The 25,408-nt window shown below is 35.3% G+C and overlaps 1 protein-coding gene across 1 annotated transcript in view; it reads right to left on the bottom strand.

The window, feature by feature from the left end:
* The window catches only part of LOC149806962 (metalloprotease TIKI2-like), a 31,112-nt gene extending 6,191 nt beyond the window's left edge, over window positions 1-24,921 (bottom strand). The window contains exons 1-3 of the mRNA XM_089945342.1: window positions 24,376-24,921; window positions 10,616-11,176; window positions 4,908-4,975 (exon numbers count right to left, since the gene is read on the bottom strand). Coding sequence (XP_089801468.1) covers window positions 4,908-4,975; window positions 10,616-11,176; window positions 24,376-24,477 — 731 coding nt within the window. The 5' untranslated portion in view covers window positions 24,478-24,921. The remainder of the gene's footprint in view (window positions 1-4,907; window positions 4,976-10,615; window positions 11,177-24,375) is intronic.
* Window positions 24,922-25,408: the final 487 nt, after the last annotated feature.

Here is a 25,408-nt window from a genome sequence, read left to right as displayed (position 1 = left end):
AATACTAAAGAATTTAGAAACAGATTATACGCCAGGAAATTTTGTGAGAATCCTGCTCTAGTGGCAAGCTGACATGTTGGGCAGCAGACGATTTTGTACGTGTGGGACAACTTGCAAAATTGGAAACTTTGATATGCATAATTTTTTTAAGGTATAAATTTCCATCTTCTATAAAATGTAGTAACTTGTATGATTCTAACAGATACATAGTAAATAGGATTTTCTGGGTTACAGGTTCAAGCACAGGAGTCTGACATTTTATCAATAAAGTACAGCGAAATCTCTGACAACATCAAATCACCTTATCTGTATTATAAATGATCACAAGGCGTGCAAGCATGATCACAACCCTCCGCTTGATCTGACTTTTCTCACGTGTCTTTCACTGCTTCAGAACTGCAAAATTACTGAAAAACTACACATATATATTCAAAAGACAGTGACGTACCAATGCATAACTCTCAGATGACCATCGCATGAACCGAATCCGGCAAATTAACCTTTATTTTCACCATTATTTTCTCAGAAATGGCAAGTATTATAATCGTTATGTCGTTAATCCATAGTCAAACAAGACGAAACTATGGCATAGATGAAACCTGACCCAGCGCTCGCCATTTGCATTATTAGCCACATGACTTCAAAAATCTCAAATGAGGACATCGGAAGTCCAATATTCACGTGATATCAACAAACTCCTTTGTAACGTTGTTCTACAGAAATTCAATTACATTAAATGAAAGTCAGATACTTTTTGTAAAAACCAGCAATCTGGCCAGTCTGATTTATCAAGCTGAGATCGCATGTCAACGTGGTGGTCACGTGATACAACAATACTCCAAAAGTTGTTCTCAGAATATATAAATATGGAAAATTTTGTGTTCTTTCATTTTTGTATTTTTATTACAACCAGTAATACAACTTTCATTCAATATTTTTTCAAAATTTTTCTCTACAACCTTTGAAAAGGTGGGTTGTTAGATATGTGTACAGTACTCATGTGACTAGCAATGCAAATCGGAAGCACCAGGTCACATTTCATCAACTATGTAGTTTTATCTTGTCTTTCAGCAGATTAAAGATATAACGATTTTACAACTCACAATAAGTAATTTTCATATCGATTTCATGCATGTATCACTTGATCTAGCAACATTTAAAAGTTTGCAAGGCCATCCAGTCTAAGTGACTATGTGTTGCCACCACCATGATGGCCTCTTGTGATGCTAGATTGGTTTTCATACCTTCCATGTAAGGAAAGATATGGATATCGAGCTGACTTTTAAAATAAAAGTCTACTAGATGAATCTAATCCACTGGGTGTTTGGATTGACTCAGCATAATGTTTATTGCAAGCAACCAAATAATCCATACTGCACCCTCTGAATATTCTGGTTAGAACTCGATAAATTTAACTCACAATCAGTTTAGTTACGACTAAAGTACATGATTGTTTCAGGCATCAAGTGGTGCCGGAAAATTCACGGATTTTTCCCCGACTTTCATCAATATTTGCGAAATGATGGCCAGTATATCTGGTGGAGGAAGATCCTTGAAAAAAATCCAGAAGAACCACTGACCCATGGGAAGCTACTGGAAAGCCTTCTCACATACACATGTTGGCCAAGCTGGAGTCTAAAACCCACACAAACAGAGGTGAGATGTCATAAAGGCATGAGTCTTAGACCACCTGAGGCCTGGTAATGTCTTATGCCTACAATCTCTTTTATAATTTTATCAAACTAAAAAAATAGCATGAGTAACAAGCAAAAAATAAACTGAAACTAAAAATAACACTAAATTTCCCCAACTCCATACAGAAATTAAACAGGATTTTTAAGTCACCATTTACAGCATGTCCTTCTTAATTAACACCACCAATACATCACTTTTTGTTTCTGAATACCCATAATTTCTAGCTCAAATCTATGTATTTGTCCTGTCCCTTTCTTTAGATGCACTGTCAAAATCTCCTTTTCTTGAGAGAATGCATCTCTGAATGATGCACGTCATTTGTTTACACTGATCAACACGAATTCAAATGGACAAATTTTTTTATTGAAAATCCTATCATTATCAGTTGTGACTTGAAAACAAGAACAATTTTTACTAATTTTTTCTCCAATCAGTAGATTTACATAAAAAATATTTTTATTTATTATCTTCTCTGTTGGCATATCAACTTTCCACCATAACAGATTCAGTGACACACAATGAGCTTGAGCTTACAGGTTTCCCACAATCTTTCGTCTATGTCCCCCAAATCTTGACCATGTGCACCCATCCACCCACCCACCCACACATACCATGCTAAATAATCAGGGGAAAAAAATCAAAATATATGCTACATGTTTTCATTACTACATGTTCATCCAAGTCTCTTTAGCACTAGCCATAGTCAAATTCTCAAAAGGTGATAAAAACTTTAAGGTGGCAATGAATATGTTATAAAACAATGCAACTGGCAACTGAGAACTGTCTGGGACTTTTTTGTTCAGTCAAGCAATTATAGTAACCTATTTTTGTGGTTAAAATCACTCCTATGGCAAGGAAGATGTATTTTGAGGTTGAAATAATGCAAAAAAAAGAGACCAAATCAATGCAAATCCACAATTTGTCATTTAACTAAACATTTGTTAGTTTGGAAAGAAAAGTAAAGGTACTCATTATAATAAATGCTGGCAGATAATGAGTTATATGAGAGCAAGATTCGGAATGGAAAAATTCCAGGATGCAGCTCATTTCAGGCTAACCAGATATTCAAACATGTTAAGGTTTTCATGAGTTACTTGAGCACATGATGAAACGTTTATTACAATAATGTAAGTATCCATGGCAAATATGATAGTACAGTGCAGACCACAAAGTTAAGGTGGCAAAACTTGAATCAAACAAGATCTCATTTTTAAAACACTATTATTTTCTTTGTCCCTCCAAATGTACTGTCCCCCAAATTTGGAGTGGAGTGTCCTGTGCCTTCGATCCTGTGTGCAACACTACTGACATCCACTGAGCTACTCAACATGTAAAAGCTCAACAGCAACATGGCTCACAATGACGACTGCATCAGCAAAACTTGAAGGGTGGGTGGGTGTGGCTTAGATTTTTAATGCAGCTTTAAAAATTGTCAAATCACTATGTCTGCAGTGTGGCAGTTTACAGTGTTGTCTAGCACTGGGACATCATGCCTCATACATGTAGCATGATGTCCCACCCAGTCACATTATCCTGACACCAGGCCAACCAGTTATTATAGGGCTAAATTTAGTTATTACAGGTGCTATGGTATTTATATTAGTTTTAGAAGGAAAGATATATTTGTGTATAAATTTTCTAAATTCTCTACATAAATTTAATAACAGTATGTCTAGGATAGAGGAGTAACTCTACAGTCACTGTTAGATTTAGAAGCAGAGATTTGGGGTCAATGCTAGGTTACCAGCAGCTATTCAAATGCTATGGTGTCAAGTTACAGTCCAGAGAAATTGAAACAAAGGAGTCAGTAGGACAGTTGGAAGATGTGTTTATAAAGCTAATTAAAATCAATTATAGCAAGTTTGCCTTAATGCTTAAACATTAAAATTAGTGACCATTTGAAGGGAAATTTGAATCTCTTTTAGTAGGTATAAGGTGCTTAAAATAGAGTTGAGTAGTTATAGTTTAATTTTGAAGTAATTTGCTCAAAAGGATAAAGTTTACAAGTAATTTCATATTCAAAATAATATTTTTGTAAATTCTAACACACAGCATCAGTGGAAAAAGAGTGTGTATGGAGAGTACATATATGGCTTTATTTTGGATTACAAAATTTAGATTCTGTGCATTGTGATATGTAGATTAGAGTTAGATAAAGGGTCTGCACCTAACACAATCAGACCAGAATATTAGTTTAGAATAGGTCTTCAGGGAATGTTTTCTCTGAAGTCCGCTAGGATTGTTTAAATAACCAGGTCAAACATAGTGCAGGGAGTCAGCATGAAGAACTAGGGGCAACATACATCATTAAAGGTAGAAAAAGAAGAAACCCTCTTGCTTGTGACTAATTCCCCATAGCGCAGTGACATCAGAAAGGCGCTACTACACAGTCCTAACACTAACCTCTTAATGCTGAGTGCCAAGTGAGGCAGCTGTTAGTACCATTTTTGTCAGTCTTTGGTATAACTCGGCCAGGGATTGAACCCACGAAATCCTGCATCCGTGGCAGACACTCTAACCACTAGGCCACCGGAGCGGTTGCAATTGAAAGAAGCACTGCATTAAAAACAACCCAGGAAGAATACCAAGGATATATCACAGACATCTGATATGCATGCTTTACTAAAATAATTAATATTTCAAATGAAATGTGAGGTAACACTATGACTGGAGAAGATTTCGGTACCATTAAAGCATGCTTATGTGAGTCAAAACTGATGACTCCAGAAAATAATAACACTTAAACTCAAATTTCATGGATACAATTTAAGAACCTCCAACAAATTATACTCAAAAACTGCAAACCCACAGAGTTCAATTGATTTGGGGGCACCCTGAAAGGCACTTTACCAATAAATCAGTAATTCTGCCACCAATTTCTTGCTAAATAATGAAAAGTTAATGGGAGAAAAGACATGGTAAGGGGCACTGTAGAGATACAATTATATTTTTAATTTGCTCTAAGATCTATTTTTTGTAAAATGCTTGTTTGATTGCAAGACTCTCACAAGTAAAATCATTTGATTGTCTCAACATTCTGAAATACTGCCCAGGATCTCACAAAACTTTATGTTGTTATATTTCCTGTTTATGGAACTATAATCTCTGGTCCTGCTTACAACCTGGTGAAACATTTGTGTGTAAACAATTACCTTATATGCAAAGCAAGCCAAGATGCATGAAAGAAAACAAGTGGGCCTGAGACTGCTCACCTGATTGATGTCTTCTTCATAATAGCCAGACCCAAGAGCAGCTGGCAAAGTACTCTGTTGGCAGGATGCTTTATAGTACAAAAATATCCAATGCAGTTGATTATAAAAAATGTTATTAAAAAAACCAACTGTTTCAAAGTTTGTCTACTTTTTGCATCTTTATTCATATTTAATGGCATATCAGGTTTTTTTTCTAAGTACATTTCTACTGAGCCATTTTGTAATATCTGGCAAACAAAATTCATTTGCTTTTTCTGTTTTTACAAAAGGCAGACATATCTGATGACAGATAAGCATCATTTGTAAAAATTTCCAAGGCCTTCAAGCAAAGGCACTTTCTGTCAAACATGGTCAAATTCTGTTGAGTGGTTATGTACAAGTTCTTTAATGGTCTTCAGTGTTTACTAAAACTGCCACATATGATGGCAGATTGTCATTATTTGTATAAATCTGAAAGCCCATTATGCCAAAATGCTTTCTATCAAATTCTGTTATTTGTTTTTATAAAAGAAATCATTCAAGTTTTTTTATTTCAGTACAGTGACCATATCTGAATGTGAATCAGAAAAATGTGAAAGGCCTGTAATTGCCAGCTTGCTTCCTGAGAAGTTTGGTTCAAACATGTCCAGTAGTTTTGAGAAGCTCAAAATTGCAATCACTGACAGATGGCAACACACAAGAGATGCAAGGATTCCGACAGTGGTTTCAGTTGGGAAAGAAGGTGTCAATCACAGACTGGTGCTGAATTCAGTTGTTACATGTGTAAAAAAAATTAAAAGCAAACAGTTTGGTGCAATTTCACATAGTTGTATACAGTGTATAATATATTAGGATTAAATTCACAATATCCGCATTGAGGTGATTTGGAACAATAACTTAACTGCAAGGCATTCTGGCATGTGAAATTTATTCAATAACATATAAACATTATATTCAACAAACATGATATAGAGAGAATTTGCAACTGTCCAGACATGGCACGCCAAGTCTTAAAAATCTACTTATGATCACATGAGTATAAAAGTTAAGTTCACTTTCTCTTTCTCTTGACAAGAGTAGTCTTACTAACTCAAAATCACACATTACTGCTCAAGAATAGTAAGAAAATTTCCACTTTAAATAGATTACTGGTACCTGATTTACTTCTTATACCTAAATAGCCTTACTTGTATTTTGTTTATGCAAGAAATTAAAGCACAAATCACTATCACAGGCACTGTCTGCTGGTCAGGACAAAGCAATTTTTGTTGACGAGGAAATGGTAAAAAGAAGCATGCTATATTCTGACTCAGTGGTTGATCAAGACAAAGTAAACAAAAAATTATGAGGAAATTGTAAACAAAAATAACGCTACATTTTTACTAAGTGATTGATCAGGACAAAATAATTTTTGTCGATGTGGGAATTGTAAAACAAAATGCTATACTCTGACTCAGTGACTGAGTATATAAAGCTATAACTGATATTTGGTAGAAGTTAATAAATCCATGACCAAAGCATATGTGATTATTAACAGCCTCCCCTGCTGTGAGCCTTCCACACCAGGATTTGAATTCTTCATGCTTAATTGACCATTCAGCCATTATTCCCCTACAGAATTTTGGGGCGAGTTTACAGTCTATATTTTTCCTTCCCTGAACGCTACTTTGGAAATAAATGCTGCAGTATTTTATGCCAAATGTTTCATCTTTTCTTCTTTATATTTTCTATCAATAATCATGGATTGTGTTCTCTAGACTGGTGCCCAAGCTAGTCAAAATCAGTGAGACATTTCTATCAGCAAATGAAAATGATCATCTTATGCTTCTTTGGCAACAGTAAGCTTGGGATGCACTCAAGTCAGCCAAAAACCAACCATAAGGATCTTTTATCTAATTTTCTTAGCTCTTTTTTATAAGCCAAATGAGCACTGTGAAGGAACTTCCTTCTGCAGGGCCCTGGGTGGCAGACTGATTTAAAGTGCTCACCTTTACGAATCACTGTCAGACTCAACCAATGTGGCTAGGTGAGAAAGCCTGATAGTTAGCTTCCTACGGGACAGTGGTACTTACCAGGACTTTCCCACGTTCTCCCTCCACCATTTATACTTTATGCCATATATAGCCTATCTTGTGCTGAAAAATGGCATTAAGCCCCAAAACAACATCTTCCTTTTGCCAAAGATGAAAAACAAGGATCACTGAAACAAAGGCACATCTGCAAACCCCAAACAATACCTGCTAATTATGGCACTCATGTTTTGTGCAAGTTGCACCAATTTTCAGTAATAAGAAGTATCATGACATGTTACTTTTGGATGGGAAAATATCTCTAGTTTCTGAAACTGCAGTTCCAAACACCATGGAGGTCAACGGCTTGTAATGCTAATCTCTCATGCTGATCTATTGCTTTGCTTGTTTTCTTTTATGTGGCAGCAATAATCATCTCTCCCACCGTGAGCAATACTGGAACTGACACATGATGTCCAATAAATTCACCTAGGTCAACTCTTGCCTTTTCTGCTTTTTTTCCCAATAATCCAAATATTCCTTTTGATATTTCTGTGCTGATTATTTGAAATTGTAAATAGTTAATGTGTTTTTGTTAGAGAACATCTCAAGACATGAGCCAAAGCTTGATCAAGCATGTGTTCCACATGAAAAACATAGGCATATTAAAGCATTTTGTGTAGTCCTGTAAAGTTACAGTACACATATTTCAGAATATGAGCTGGCCATTGAATATGATGGACATGGACAATGGGCAAGGGATTAAGTGTCAACAGTAAATAGTAGATGTTAACTAGATTCTGATTTTATTGCAGGCATAGTGGGTTTTATAGCAAACAACAGATGATGGCATAGTCTAGTAAGAGATACTTGAAGATGAATGTGTGTGACAGAAATTTACTACCACAGAAGCCAAAACCTCTTCCACTGCCAGTTTATAGTAGATAAAAATGTTCTACCAGGGAAACCTATTTTAAAGCCATACAAGATATGAAGTGATGTATTAACAGTAATCAATGTAATTAGTGATAAATTTTAGACCTTGTCAAACATGTGACTTAACAATTCCAGGTGATACAAAAGGCATTAATGACAGATGTGATGTGTTAAGATTATGTGAATGTAGTACAAGTAAAACAAGCATTTTTTAAAAATTGTAATTATTGTACAGTAAATACAATTGTTTCTACAGATACCCATTTTCACAACTAAATTTGCAGGCATTTCTGTTAGTTTCAAAAGATGATGACTGATGTCCAGGAGAAATTAACTGTTACCTCAATCTGGTAAAAACAATTTTTATTCCATCAGCACTGGCCCCACTCATTTTTCTGTGCTATGTACCTGTATATCTTCAGGCAAAGAACACTGAATTATTACTGCTTTTAATTCTACTTTGGAATCCACAATTTGTGTGTGTGCCTTTAAACTAAGTTTTGGTCCAAAGATGCTGTTTGGGTTATGGATATAATTTCAGTTAATTTCACACTGTAGGCTTCACTGCTAATCCCTGTTGAACTCACATTTTATATGTGTTCCCTGGTGACAATCTGCATTCATACTAATATCTTAGTAAGGTGGATCAAAATGTAAGAAGTTAATAGCTAAACTGATAATACAACAGTATGTGAGAACAGTAGGTATACTTATAAGTCACGTCAAACTGCAAACATCAATCTTTATATCTGCCACAGCATAATGAGCCTACAGATCAGGGTCTATGCTGTCTGTTCTACTGATTGTTCCTAATGAACTACACAGACCCAGAACTGCCAGAGCATAATGTGCCAGCAGATCTGAGTATGTGCAGTTTGCAGTTGGACTCTTCTTATAAATGAGTATTTATGGTATTTGTCATGTGGTCTGAAAAAATATAACGTACCAAATGAAGTTGTATCTGCATGAAATCTAAATATAAAATAAACGTTTATCTACTAGCTAAAATGCTTAGGTGATTATGTTTTCTTTATCATTTTCAGTTTGGTAATACTGAACTGCTCTGATACCCAAACCTTCAGCCATAAGTATAGCTGTTTGAGTGTTGGCAAAAAGAATACAGTAGTGCAGGGATCAACAACCTATTTTACATAGCATGCCACTTTTTCCGGATTAATTACAAAATGAATGAGCATGTGACACCAGTAAGAGAGTAACACTGTAAAAAACATTGAGATTTTCGGCTGCCCTTTGCATGCCACACCAAAACCTCTTGATGTATCACCTTGTGGCATGTGTGCCGAAGGTTGCCAACCCCGTAGTAGGATGTGCTTGCTAGAGTCTGGATACAAACAGGTAAAGGTAAACATGTGTCTAGTTCTTGAGAAAATGCATCCCGTGGACTTTTGTATTTGTTGTGGAAGTACTACACAGGCTGGACTGGAGGATGCATTTTGGATAGAACTATGTATACTTCATTGTGTAGAAACAGTTAAACAATGTAAAAGTGACTGGGGGGAATGACAAGGAAAATCTGAATATATCTTGATTCTTGATTTTAGCAGCTGAATAAATCAGAAGTCCATGCTGCATACCAGGTCAACATTTGCCTTCCGGCACAAACCAACTATGTGATACTTTTTTCATTTTTTAAAAGTAGATTCTCCCCACCTCCCACTCTGTTATTAAAATCACTGCATCATTAACTCTTCATATTTTGTGAAACACCTAAATATTCTCATTTTGATTCTTGGCTATCAAATTTATCTTTCATCTCTCAAAATATATGTTGATGTGTTTTAGTTATCATGTCTTTAAATATTAAATGGCCTTATGTACAACTTAAAAAGATAATTATTTATGGGCTACTGTATCTCTAAATGATATAGTATATGCCCATTATTATATAGCTCTGACCTTCCAATGGGGCCAGTAAAACTTAATTTTTTTCACAACAAGACATGACATGGAAATTCACAGAGACCATTATATCCGGTCCATCATGGACAACAGATGGATGAATAAATTTCAACTGTGGAAATGTGGATTTAATATAATAAATGATGTGTGTTTACAGTTGTCTGGTTCCCTGACCAATTCCATTGAATTTAATATGAATCCAGATCCATATAAAACCCGGAGAAGCCAATATCCAGATTTACCCACAAAAATTGCATTTTCCTGATTTTAGCTATTATTATTCAAATCTGTAATTTAAGGGTAATTTCAGTAAGACTATCTGTCAAATGATACCTGCTGGCAGGTCTGCAAAGACAACATGAAATGAACCATTATAATTATTATTATGTTTCTTCTTTCAGCTTGGTTAAACACAGCTTAGCTTTTAAACATTTTGAAAGCTAATTATTCTTGAGTTTTTTAAACTTTGTTTTTAATAATTCATCCAGAAAAATCAAACAAATACATGAAAAACTGTGCATCATATTTTTAATTCCTATGTGGTTTCTTTGCTAAATCCCTACTATACTTCAAAACGTACCCCTCTTTTTAAAATAGCAGTATTTCCACCCAAAATTTTCAGTATCAGAATAGACTGGTTACAATATTTTAAAGAGAGTTAATTACATAATTTAAAAAGTGTTCATGGATGGTAAATTATTTCAGTAACTAAACACAATGTTGCATAACCTCTTTACCAGTTGACACAACTGGGTCAAGAGACTCTGATTTCAGGGAAATTCGGCTTCTAATATCATTATCAAACTTTACACCAACAGCTGTAAGCTTAGAAGTTTAGAAGCTTATTATGACTGATATTCTTACCTGTGAAAAATTCAGTTCATTGAGTGGAACACATTGCTCTTCAACTCGTTCAATTGCCCCTGTGATCTTTCCCATCTTGTCTGCCTCCTGTGCCAAATACAGATCTAAAACTGGAATGCCGCGTGACTTAATATCGGTCTCTGTGAGAGAGTTAACCATCAACATTACCCAAATGGGTCTCTTTCTTTCCCAGTTCCCTGCTATTGCATTAAACAAATAGTCTGCATACAGTCCTTTTCCTTTCTGGTCCACTGTCAGCCATAGTGGCATCATGACCTTGACATAGTCTAAATGTTGCTTTAATCTTCTGTAGATGTCTCTGGGCAGAACATTGGAAAGATTTTCGCCATGGGGTAAAAGCTGGCATCTTGCAAGAGCAGCCATTGTATATGGGTCTGTTAAATCCAACTCAAAGAAAATGTGTTCCGATTGCTCAAAAGCAATCTTACTGTTGTCTGGAATGTAATCCCATACCCGGGTGTAAGGAACATGGATTGTTCCGAAGAAGTACGATGGAGGGTCTCTATTCAGCTTCCATAGGAAGGAATTCAATTCACCTGTCTAACAAAAAAGGAAATTATGCCTGAGAAGGTGAAAGTGATCAGATTAAACTCATCTGCTCTAAGTGTATGTTTTATTAACACAATATAACAATACGGTATTTGAGAATATTACCGATGTCTTTACAGTTCCAAAATGAAGTCAGTGGAACATTTAAAATAAATCTCTTAAATGGTAAAATCACCATTAACACTATGAAATCCTCAAATACAAGATTCTCACCCCAATTCTAATTAGAATATATTTAGATATATTTTACTTGCCAAATATTATGATGCAGGACAATAATTAAAACTGTACAAATAAGCTAGGTCATATGCCAATCAGATTAAAATTAAAGTCTATCATAATGGAGCTGTTGTCATCTGATACAAAGTCCATGTTCTGCTTATCTTTTAATTCACCAATTAAACCAGCTAAATAATCTCTCTTCCTCTTTCTTCAATACTGCAATGCTTCATATATACACTATCTCATGCAAGAGCTGTTACAAAATACTAAGTGTATGGCTTAATGGCAAGTCAGAACCATATTGGATAAAAAGTGCCAATTAATGGTCAAGTTTTAAAACTGAAGACTTAAAGAAAATTAAAGGAAGATCAATCCTTCCAAATAAAAGTAAAATATACAAGTCCTATAAAATGAAAAATATAAGGTGTCAAATTTCTTAAAAAGGTATGTAAAGCAAAATGTACAACAAAAGTAAAAAAACCCATACAAAATATTAGAATTTGTTGAAATATATAAACTGAATTTTTTTTAAAAATCCAAGTTTCTGTTGGGGTGGGGTCCTCATCTGGCAGTTTCAAAAGGGGGATTTTCAATTCTGAAGGAGGCAATTCTTATCTAATGTTGTTGTTGTTGTGGGGTTTAACGCCATTTTTCAGCACACGATAGGCCATATATGGCGGCCAGTATTAATGGTGGAGGAAGAACCCGGGAAAACCCCGGAAAGAACCACCGACCCACGAGAAGCTACTGGCATGCTTTCTCACATATCTACATTGGCTGAATCTGAGACTCGAACCGGCGCAGATAGAGGTGAGATGGCAGTGATCCGTAACGGCGAACGCTTTAGACCACTCGGCCACTCGGGGCCCCAATTCTTATCTAAAAACAGTATATAAAGTAATAACTGTCTAGAGAGAAAACCCTTCTGTAAAAAAAGAGCATCTCAAGACAAGTAGTTTGTCAAAATAGGACAAGTCTTCGAGACAGATTCAGCTGGACATTTTTCAAAAAAATACCCACAATGACTGAATCTTTATTCTTGATTCACAGTTCTTGCTAAAACATTATATCCACTCATAAATATGTAAAGCAGTGAAGCCATACACCTGTAATAAAACTTTTATATATTCACACATAATTTGTGTGTGTGTGATTTGGATTTTTAACGTAGCTTTAACAATTTTTCAGTCTCATCACTACGATGTCTGCAGTGTGGCAGTTTATAGTGATGTCTAGCACTGGGGCATCATGCCACAGACATGTAGCATGATGTCCTACCCAGTCACATTATCCTGACACCAGGCTGACCAGTCCTAACACTAAACTCTTTATGCTGAGTGCCAAGCGAGGCAGCTGTTAGTACCACTTTATAAGTCTTTGGTATGACTCAGCCGGGGATCTTCCGACCTTCCGCATCAGAGGTGGACACTCTAACCACTAGGACATTGGAGCAGTTCATAATTTGTGAAGATGTTAACATATCCATGATAGTTGTAAAAACTACAGAAGTATTGGAAAATCTGGATTATATATGTAGCAATTAAATAAAATTAAATAATTTAATAAGCCAGATAGAGAACACAATCATTTAGAGAAAGAAGACAAAGAATATTTCCCCTACAACATAAGTGGATTAATAAGAACATCAAGACGTAAATGACTCTATGGTGAACAGCTGATGACATCTCTTATAGTGGCACAGTTGGCTTGGTGAGTGAGTTTTAATGACTAAAATATCAATAAAGTAACAAACAAAAGGAACCTTTTCAGCAGAATAATCTCATTCATGAAAATACTAGTATCTTAATAACAGCACAGACTTGGTTCACCCCAGTCTTTATAATTAAACTCTGGACAAGTGATTTACCCTTGTCTTCCATCAAAAACCTAGAAAGATAACATCTCAGTGTGATATTATCAGATATGACTTAGGCTTTCACAACAGATAATCATTTAATACCAATATCTGAACTATTTACATTCATTCATAATAGCTTCCTTTAAAAAAATGACTGTTTAATCACAGCGTGTGTGGATCTACATCACCTTGGCAACGTAAAGGCCTTTACTGACATGTGCTTTAACTCCTGTTTGTGGTCAGCAGCATGCCATGCTTGTATATTTGGGGGTCACGGGAAACCAGTTGAGGACTAACAGCACCATACCAGCAGAGCTTCCTCATTGATCTTGGTCACAAAGGATTCAAAATGTCAGTAGAGTATGGTTTTCGAGTGCAGCTGCTCATATCAGAGCTGAAGTATATAGTGTATTTTGCACAGAAAATGTGGGCATTCATAACAGAGCTTAAGTACATGCAGTGTATTTTGACTTCAAAAAATGTGACTACTTATAATAAAGTACACAATTTTCCTACCTTAATAACAGGTTTATTGGTGGAAATTTGCAGTGGCAGGCTAGACTTGATAATTTCTGTGAAGGTACAGGCTGTGAATGGCAGATTTTACTCTTTTGCAAATGTACTAATATCAAAAATATTTACCAAAAAAATGTTGTGAATAACCCAATAACATTCTCCACCTGATTAAGAAATGCAATATAAAACCTGTGAAGAAAATAGTGATCTACTGGTCCATTAGTAAAGGACCCTGCTATGAGAGTCTCAACATCTGGCATGTGCCTATTTGGCATGTTCTAACACTGCTATGTCAGTCTGGACATTTGGCATGGGCCTATTTGGCATGTTCTAACACTGCTATGTCAGTCTCAACATTTGGCATGGGCCTATTTGGCATGTTCTAACACTGCTATGTCAGTCTCAACATTTGGCATGGGCCTATTTGGCATGTTCTAACACTGCTATGTCAGTCTCAACATTTGGCATGGGCCTATTTGACATGTTCTAACACTGCTATGTCAGTCTCAACATTTGGCATGGGCCTATTTGGCATGTTCTAACACTGCTATGTCAGTCTGGACATTTGGCATGGGCCTATTTGGCATGTTCTAACACTGCTATGTCAGTCTCAACATTTGGCATGTTCTAAACACTTCTATGTCAGTAGCAACATTTGGCATGTTCTAATAATACTATGAGAGTCTCAACATTTGGCATGTTCTAAACACTGCTATGTCAGTAGCAACATCTGGTATGTTCTAAACACTGCTATGTCAATAGCAACATATGACACTTATGCATTAATGATAGTGTCAACAGTTTCACACTGCAGCAGTTTAAGTTTTGATAAATTTATCAACACAGATTTTTTTTTTTTACCAATTAAAAAACAGACTCCAGGCAATTGGGACTTTTTACACATGCAAAGGTCATATCATGAAGACAATTTTTTACAGAGTAATTGACAACAATGCAAAACAAAAAAAAATTCTTCAACAGTTAAGTAGTTCAAAGAAAACTGATTTTTGTGTAAGTTTTCTCTTAAAAGAGAAAAAGTCAAGAAACATGCTGTTGTAAATTTTTGGTGCAGATCTAATGATCTTAAATGCCAGAAAATTACTTTGCTCTCTAGGCCCTAGAAAAATTACATTGCTATATAGGCCCTAGGAAAATTACATTGCTATATAGGCTCTAGGAAAATTACATTGCTATATATGCTATATAGGCCCTAGGAAAATTATATTGCTATATAGGCCCCAGGAAAATTACATTGCTATATAGGCCCTAGGAAAATTACATTGCTATATAGGCTCTAGGAAAATTACATTGCTATATATGCTATATAGGCCCTAGGAAAATTATATTGCTATATAGGCCCTAGGAAAATTACATTGCTATTTAGGCCCTAGGAAAATTACATTGCTATTTAGGCCCTAGGAAAATTACATTGCTTTTTAGGCATTAGGAAACTTACATTGCTATTTAGGTCCTAGGAAACTTACATTGCTATTTAGGTCCTAGGAAAGTTACATTACTAACTAGACCCTAGGAAAATTACACTGCGATCTAGGTCCTAAGAAAATTACTTGGCTATCTAGACCCTAGTGTTATGTACATTTGATTTAATTAAATTGATTGTTTGTAAGTTGTAAAAAATTTATTCCATTACTTACTATTGTAATGTAACTTTACTTACTGGAATAGAGTTCAGTTCTGACTGATTTTTTATATTTATGATGTAAACAACTTTATAGAAAATTAGTATATATTGCTGACCTAGTTCCTGACCTTGATTCAGAACCAGGAAGAGTTGTAGTAAACAACTTTTTTATATTTTTTTAAAAAAAAATTTCATAGAGTAAGATTTATAAAGTGAAATCAAAGCCATATCTGGCCGACATGTCAAATAACATGTATCAATTTTTTCCAGAGGACTGACCCACATACAGGCATCTGCTTTGCATTGTAGCTAGATTTATTACTGATGTTTTGAGAAAGAATAGTCATTAGTGCCTTAACACTTGAGAAGTTAAAGTCTTTTATGTTGTGGCCAGTTTTAAGGTTAATTATTTTGTTTAATTTAATTTATTTGGATTACAAGTAGTTTTCATTGGAAATACTAGTGTTTTAAATCAATTCTTGGACAAGGACATTTACTGAAATTACACCGAATTCAAACAATGGAATATTATTTTCTGTGATTCCATAATGAACTGTTGACACATCAGTACAATGCTGATCACTGCATACATCATCGCCTTCCATTTTGGATTTCATTGGGATTCAAACTCAGTTTCATTAGAACTTTATTACTAGGACTTCTATTTTTAACTCCTGGATTATTTTTGGATTTGATTCATAAAACTAAGTTCTTTTTCTCATTTCTACCTAGTCTTTCTAGGGAAATAAATTATTTGTTAAATTTTACAAAGTTTGTTGACTTTACCTCTTTCTTGTTATGTTTTGTAAGAGCCTAAATATGTAACACTAGGGAAATTGCATTGCTATCTAGGTCCTATGAAAATTATATTGCTATCTATGCCCTAGGAAATTACATGCTATATCTAGGCATATGGAAACTGCATTGCTATCTTGGCCCTGGGAAAATTATACTGCTATCTAGATCTTAGGAAAATTACATTGCCATCAAGGCCCTAGGAAAATTCCATTGCTATCAAGGCCCCATGAAAATTACATTGCCATCTAGGCCCTAGGGTAATTCCATTGCTATCAAGGCCCTAGGAAAATTACAATGCCATCTAGGCTCTAGGAAAATTACATTGCTATTTAGGCCTCATATTCACTAGCAAAGGTTCTGATAGGTTACCTAATCTCCACCTTGGCAGATTGATCAGATATTTGAGTGCTTTGCAATATCAACATCTACTGGATTTCACGGGTCTCCTCCCTTATTATGTAGTGCCAACTAACCAATAGCATGTAATGACAGTGCATTGTACACTGGCCTAAAATGGTGGAGGCAACTGATCTTAACAAGGTGTTTTGTAAGTTTAATATCAAAAGCCTGACTACATTATACATACCAGAAAGAAGCCATAACAGGTGTATTTTAGGAAAAAGATGTATTTGTGCAAACATAGACTGGCAGTGGAAAATCATTTATTTATGAATCCATTCCAGCTGTATACACTGTTTGTCTCAGTCATGGAAGAATATTGTTCAAAATTTGATCAACTTAAATTTGATTGTATGTGGTGGCTTTGACTTGACACTGCATCCAATGAAATTCACAGACCCAAAGCACTGAAATCTCTGATCAATCTGCCAAGGTGTAGATAGGTTAACATATTGGAACCTTGGCTAACAAAGATGTCTACACCCTAGGAAAATTACATTGCCATGTAGGCCCTTGGAAAATATCAAGGCCCAAGGTAATTCCTGCCCAAAAACACAACCCATGATCCTTAAGAGACAAAAATGTGAAAAAGTTAATTAGTTTAGTGTAAACAGATGCAAATTATGATTCAAATGCTATACCGAAATCAAGTACTAATAAAATTAATCACTTTATCCAATATTTCAACCCATAAATGCAAAATAATAGGACTTATACTATGGAGACTTGTTAGTTTATAACCCATATTTCTTTTAAGATTGACATTTTATGCTATGTAGCAACAATATGTGAAGCAAGATAAGATTTTAATCTCTTTGCAAAGTTTAAATTGCTCATCAGTATTCTTATATGCTGTTGTCAAAATATGGAAAACCAGAAGTTACAATATGGTGTTTTGGTAAAATGTATATTTATAACTTTCTATATACACTTCTCCATATTTTCTTGAACTTTGCCCTATTCTGACTGGAGAGGTCATTTTGCCCAAATACTGGAGTCTCAGCATGGACCCTGAATTAATAGTCTTACCCAAATACTGGAGTCTCTGCATAGACTCCGAATTATTAGTCTTACCCAAATACTGGAGTCTCTGCATGGACCCTGAATTACTAGTCTTACCCAAATACTGGAGTCTCTGCACAGACTCCGAATTATTAGTCTTACCCAAATACTGGAGTCTCAGCATGGACCCTGAATTAATAGTCTTACCCAAATACTGGAGTCTCTGCATAGACTCCAAATTATTAGTCTTACCCAAATACTGGAGTCTCAGCATGGACCCTGAATTACTAGTCTTACCCAAATACTGGAGTCTCTGCATAGACTCCGAATTATTAGTCTTACCCAAATACTGGAGTCTCAGCATGGACCCTGAATTACTAGTCTTACCCAAATACTGGAGTCTCTGCATAGACTCCGAATTATTAGTCTTACCCAAATACTGGAGTCTCAGCATGGACCCTGAATTACTAGTCTTACCCAAATACTGGAGTCTCTGCATAGACTCCAAATTATTAGTCTTACCCAAATACTGGAGTCTCTGCATGGACCCTGAATTATTAGTCTTACCCAAATACTGGAGTCTCTGCATGGACCCTGAATTATTAGTCTTACCCAAATACTGGAGTCTCTGCGTGGAATTATTAGTTGAGGTTAGTTTGACTCTTCAGATTCCTGACTGTACTCATTATAGTAACTTCCCTCCCAATCCTAACAGGCTATTTTTTATACTTAAACTGCGAAGCAATTCACAATTTTTGGCACTGGAACGGGACAAATTTCTGCTCAAATTAGGTGCAGAAAACTCTATGTCCTACATTGTCACAAGCTACAGACCAAAATCAACTACTGTATGCTCTTTTCACCAATGGCTGCCTGCAATAAGATTTCGTTGTTTCTCATGAATATGTATCAAGAAAAATACATCATCAATGACCCAGTGAAATTAGCTAGTAATACACCAATGGAAATTGCTTTTTATCAATCATTCAGTGTTTATTTTGGAAGAGATAATCTGAATGGCTCACTCAGTAAGAATAAAAGGCCATATTGAGTCAACCTTCAGAGGGAATTTTACTCAAGTTTGCAATGATTAGTGAAACAGTTTTATGCAATATTCATGTAGTTTAGAAGTATCAATAATGAACTTGTGCAAACTGACATACATCAGATAATGGACAGTGGATGATGGGCAAGGTGCTATACAATAAACACTTATGGTCTAGGCCTGGAAAAGTAAAATCTCGTAGGAAGTTTTTGCTACCAAGAACGTAAATTAGAAAAAACTCTAACTGATGACACATCTGATATTTATGGATTTAATAATGTCTTTCCTATATCATCCTTGACAGAAACCATGGTTGATAATGATGTTTATTACATATGTTAGCAGTCTGCTGATTTATGGTAAAGCTTCAAATTTCCTACCTAGCAAAGTATCTGTTATTACTAATTCTTTAATTCCAAGTCTGATACTGTATAGAAATTTGCACGCACACCCCTTCTGTATGTTCAATACCCAACACATAAGGCTTGTAATTAGACCCTTCAGTTATACAAAATAATTTTAGGCCACAGAAAACTGTGGTTCTGGTAACCCAACCTGCCCTATTTTATCAGCCCTTATGTGTTTCTGGTAACCCAACCTGCCCTATTTTATCAGCCCTTATGTGTTCCTGGTAACCCAACCTGCCCTATTTTATCAGCCCTTATGTGTTTCTGGTAACCCAACCTGCATTATTTTATCAGCCCTTATGTGGTTCTGGTAACCCAACCTGCCCTATGTTATCAGCCCTGATGTGGTTCTGGTAACCCAACCTGCCCTATTTTATCAGCCCTTATGTGGTTCTGGTAACCCAACCTGCATTATTTTATCAGCCCTTATGTGGTTCTGGTAACCCAACCTGTCCTATTTTATCAGCCCTTATGTGGTTCTGGTAACCCAACCTGTCCTATTTTATCAGCCCCTATGTGGTTCTGGTAACCCATCCTGCCCTAGTTTTTTGGCTCTTATGTGGTTCTGGTAACCCAACCTGCCCTATTTTATCAGCCCTGATGTAATAACTGTTATCACTTAGGAAAATTTCACATCCAAACCAATAACATTGCAACAAGTGACAATAACAATGACATAACTGTTTAAAAAAATTATAATAATAAAAACAAAAATTAGTACCAACTTTTCAACCACTTCTTTCGCACAATAACCTAAAAATATATTACTGTAAATACATGCTGTAAATTATTACATTTAATAATTCAATTTTTATAACTTAATATCAATAATTTAGTTTCAATACTGCGGAATTTTAATTTAAAGCATTATAGGTAATCTTAAGGTTGACAGATTTAGTAGGATGAAAGTTAGCAGTTCAGGATGATAAAATGTAATATACCACATGTACTCACTTATATGTCAAGTCCAACTGCAAACTGCACAGATTCAGATCTGCTATTGCATAATTCACCAGCAGATCTGGGTCTGTGCTCTTTGATAGAAGTAATCAGTAAAACAATGACACTGACCTGCTGCTGTGTTATGGTACAGCAGATTAGGATCTTTGCTGTTAGCAGTGAGACTTATAAGCAAGTAAACATGGTAGATCTGATTATTTTCTCTGTGCTTAGACATGAATGAGGTCTCCCTTTCATAGCATCTGCAAAAACATCTCACACACTTAGATGGGTAAAAAGACACCATTTATTCCTAAACACTCTTAAGGCAAGCTCTTGTCATACAGAGTATTTTATGAAAGCAAATTTGACTACAGGCAAGGACATTTTTATGGTGGTCAAAATATGCAAAACAATTTCTTGTACAGCATTTATTCCAAAGTCTTTAGCACAATATCACTGCCTTAAGCACAGTTAATGTTTTTTGATGGTGCATTAAATTCATACAAGCTATAGGGGTAATTTCCTGATGTTCTGTGTACATTTTAAAAGAGCACTTGATCACAACGAGAGCACTCACTTAACATAAGAGTCATATAATCAAACAAACCCAGAATTAATCTTGGACACTATGAATCCTGATGTATTCTAAAAGCCATATAAGCATCTTGTTGATTAAGAGAGTCTGGTATATAGCAAGTTTGTGTTTGTAGTGTTCACAAAATACCCCACACAGTTTTATCTTAAAAACAAATAAAACACTATTAAGTCTAAAAGAAACAACTTTCTTTCCAGCATACTGACTGGCCCTATTTTGACTGTATTTTTCCTGCCATATGAAAAGGAATATTAAAAAGACTGGATTGTTGGTAACCGATTAGTCATTATGCTCATTAAGACACCTACTAATTGTATAAATATTTTTAAGCACCTAAGTGACATAGACTAAAAACATGAATTTAATAATAGCAATCTTTTGTGTAATGTTTGCTAATCATGATTAGCTTCAAATATACAGCAACTTATATTGGCTGCAACTCTTTATTTAAGTGATGTGATTTTGATTTTTAACGTAGCTTTTAACAATTTTTCAGTCATATGATGTCTGCAATGTGACAGTTTAACGTGATGTCCAGCACTGGGGCATCATGCCGCAGACATGTAGCATGATGTCCCACCCAGTTACATTATCCTGACACCAGGCCGACCAGTCCTAACACTAACCTCTTAATGATGAGCACCTAGCGAGACAGCTGTTAGTAACATTTTTGTAAGTCTTTGGTATGACTCGGCTGGGGATCAAACCCACAACCTCCCACATCTTTATTTAAGGAATTCTATAGATAGTATGGATAATATTGTAACACTGAATTATACTGACAAGGATGTTTCTCAAAGGAATATATTTAGCTCATTTAACCACAGCATCTTTTTGCAAATGTAGTAAGAAAACATGACTTAAAAAAGATCATTCCAATGGACTGATGGAGTCTCTTCTTCTGCATGAAACCAGAGAATATAAAGCCAAATTTAGTCAAGTTATATCAAAAGCTCAGTAATAATTGTAAAACTTTTTGAAACTTGATACAACCAAAATTACAACAAGTCACCAAGCAAGCTAAATAATGTATTTTGTGACCTTGACCTCTGATCTTCTGATTGTTATCCACACAAATTATCTTGAGATAAAATATTCCAGTTGAATGAAAATAGCAGACGCCTCTCTCAACAAGTTGATCAATCCCTCCTCAAGTGTTACAAAGTTGAACTTCCTGGCCATTTCCTTACATTTGATAAGCAATACAACACACAAATACAATGTGTGGCTAAATTTTCTGATTGTAAACTCCAAAACCTCATGTGAATTGAAGAATTTGTCAAATTTAAATTAGGTGCAACTTTCACAATGCTATGGAAAAAGAATTACACAATGTTATAAGTATAGTGTGACACTGATAATCCTGCCTACTGTGTATGTGAATATTAGAAGATTTGACTTAGGGATATAATAGTGTTATGTTGTGGCTTTGGGGTACAAATGTACAACTTTGCCATTTTTACCACATTTTTGGGGCTTTCCAAATGTCATCAAAGACAAATTTTGCTTCATAACCTTTCAACTTAGGCCCAAAAAAATGTTTCCAGTCTGCCAATCTTCCCTGTTTTAATTTCTTTTTTTTCCTTATCACATTTTTCATGCCAGAGTTGTAAAAAGATACCTACCAGCCCTAACTTCAAAACCAATGCAATAGGAAACATATTTTTGGCCAGAGCAGAAAAGAATTAAGATGAAAGTGTAATCAACTACCTTAATTTAGCTAAACTGACCCCATGTTATATTGAAAAATTAATTACTAGGCCTATATTAATTGCCTTACTCCCCTGGAATAAATTAAGGATAAATTGTCAATTAATCATCTGAACTTACAGATAATTCTGAAGTCAATTTCTGCAATTGGTAACTGGTTAGTTCTGAAGGCATGGGCTGCCTATGTGAGCACAGGTCAATCAGAACATGGCACAACCATGTATAATCAATAGCCTCCTAATTGATTCTGTCAATCCTATTGCCAATTACCAACTGTACTGTAAATATCAAAGAGATCAAAACCACAGTAATTTAAGTCTACTGTGTACATGTATCAAGGTTTTGGATATTTATTTATGATTTGAATGCCATACTCATCAAATTTCTGATCTTAAATTATTTTCTCAACTTTTAGTTGGTAATATTTCCTTTAATTTGTCTTCTTGCATCTCTGTTTAAAAGAAATTTATTTTTATTGCTTTTACTAAAATCTTGCATGTTATTTTCTTGAGAAAATACAAATTTAAATTTCCTACAAGTTTTTGTCTTCCCTTCCTACAAATCTTTTTTGATGAAACATTTCCTGGTGTTCTAAAAACTACACTTAATGTCACTTGGAAGGATATATAATTTTTTAAAGTGGTATATATATATTAAAGACTGAAGATAAAAACTGATTTTTTTTCTAAACTGCATTTTGTAATCTGACTGAAGCATTTAAATATTTTGCAATGAATGGAGTAAATATTTATTTAATAATTAAATCATGAAACAAGCCCTTTCTCCTTCTTTGTCACACTTCAACTTTCCACCACCGTTATTTCTGACAATATTAACACAGTCTAGAAACTGTAGAACTAAATTTACCCACTATAATTATACATAAAATGCTTATCACCAACCTTCCATTGTACATTTAATTGGCACTTTTAGATGTGGATTGAATTCACCCCCGTTTTGCATGGTAGGATTCGAGTCTAATGTAAGAAAAAAAAATTGGTTCATTAACTTTAACACTTCTTGCAACTGAAATATGTAGTCATTGAGCTTAGTAACGCCCACTTTTTTATATCGAGTTAAACGTTTGAACAAATGAATGACAAAACAATTAGTTCCTATTCTGATTCAAATGTAAAAGAAAATTCTTAAATTCACGTAGTTAATCAGTGTCCTGATTTGGTGAGAAATACAAATACCGTGTTTGTAAAACACATATACCTCCAGTGCATTCATGCAGACCAAAATAGCTCAAATGGCCGGAAAATCTAATAGCTTATCCACATAAAATTAAAAAAAAGGCAACCAAATTTCATTTGTCTATCTTATGTAGATTTTGCGTAATCCTAGGCTGGTGATAAAAAGATCCAACAATTTCCCCAAAAGTGCTAAAAAAAATATTATTACAAAAGGCTGCATAGGTCTCAAAATCTAATTAGGTCATCTATACTAATGACTATCAAATTTTATTTGTCTCCTTCAAGTACTGTTGACTTATTCGCGCTAACACGATTGTGTATATATATATATATATATATATATATATATATATATATATATATATATATATATATATATATATATATAAAGAATCACCACAACAACCAAGCAACTGATGCATAAAAATCAAACAATGATGCTGGGGTGAATAAGTCAAAAGTTTCTGGCGCAAGAAAAACAACGTGTTAAATTGTTAATGGTACAAATTTTGAGGTGTTTACCGTACGCACGAAGCAAATCTGTGTCCATTCATTACAACAGGACTGAGCAATAAGGCATTAACCCGGCCAAATAGAGGTACTGTCATTGCACGAAGACTGGATAAGCTAAGTGGCCCCTACGATTTGTCAGCTGGCATCAATAACCAAATAGATAAGGGTGTGTCGTCTGAGTTTGCGGTGTTCGCGTACACGAATCAATAAGGTCCATTTGTGAATCGATCGATCTATGTGACTTGAAAGAAGTCGTATAAATAGTAAACTAAAACCGTTTAAGTTACACGTAAAGTAAATTCAGGACCAAATACAGAGAGAGAGAGAGAGAGAGAGAGAAAGCACCTTTTCGTCTTCACACTCTTCGTGTCTTCCTTTGCTATCCGTTTGATCCACTGTTATCATGAATGTAAGAAGAGTAAATAACATGAATGAAGAATACATCATTCTGGACCATTTTATCCACTAAACCAAGGGACGCGCGTCCCCTCAGGGCAATAACGGCCCAGGCTGATAAACAGACGTGCGAAGATCATGAAAACTGACAGCACGTGAACTGAGTCTCTATAGGCCTATATCCCCTCAGTCTTAACTTATCCTGTACTTTTCCACCAAGTCTAAGTTTCTGTAGAATTCGCTAAGATAAATCAAGTATTTTAAGACTATACGCCAGCAAACATCTATTTCAGTTTGTGTGTATCTTACTTTACGCAGGCTACGATCTTTAAAACATATCACTTTCTTCTGTCTGTTTCCGTTTCAACTTCCAACGGCGAATATATCTAAACAATACTCCCGATACTGTAGCTTACGAGCGCTGTTTACATCTGGAAAGGCTCACATATATTCTCACTAGGAAATTTTTCGTCTGCAAATCTCTTTCGCTCGTATCGTATCGTCCTTGCAAAACCACGCTCTACCTGTAGAATGGGTGAACGCCTCGCCCTCGTGCCCTCTGATTGGTCCAAGCTTTGAGTAATAATAGCGCGAGCGGTGGGGGCGGTACACAAATGACAATTACCTCAAACAGTTAACGCAATATAATACACTTTGTCAAAAAAACTATCATTTTTTCAAAAAGAAATTGCTCACATTTGGAAATGCTTTTTTTTTTACTCACTACCTAGTTCTACTAAGATGGTAGAGAAGCGGGATGCAAGATGAATACATTTAACACAATTTTCAGCGGGCTCGTATGCACTTCATTTTGTGTATCAGTTTACGGAGTCTGTTTTCGCTTATCGCACCAATTCACCAGTGCAAAAAATATGCAAGTTTGGAGCTTTAATTGCAAATACAGTCTTTCGACACCAATACGTTTCACACAACACATAAGTTACCCACACTAGAGACATATTTAACAGTGTTTGGATTTGGA

Source organism: Sinohyriopsis cumingii, chromosome 1 (assembly GCF_028554795.1).
Source record: "Sinohyriopsis cumingii isolate HCF-2022 chromosome 1, ASM2855479v2, whole genome shotgun sequence".
Lineage (NCBI taxonomy): Eukaryota > Metazoa > Mollusca > Bivalvia > Unionida > Unionidae > Sinohyriopsis > Sinohyriopsis cumingii.
This window is presented reverse-complemented; position numbering and strand designations above follow the sequence as displayed.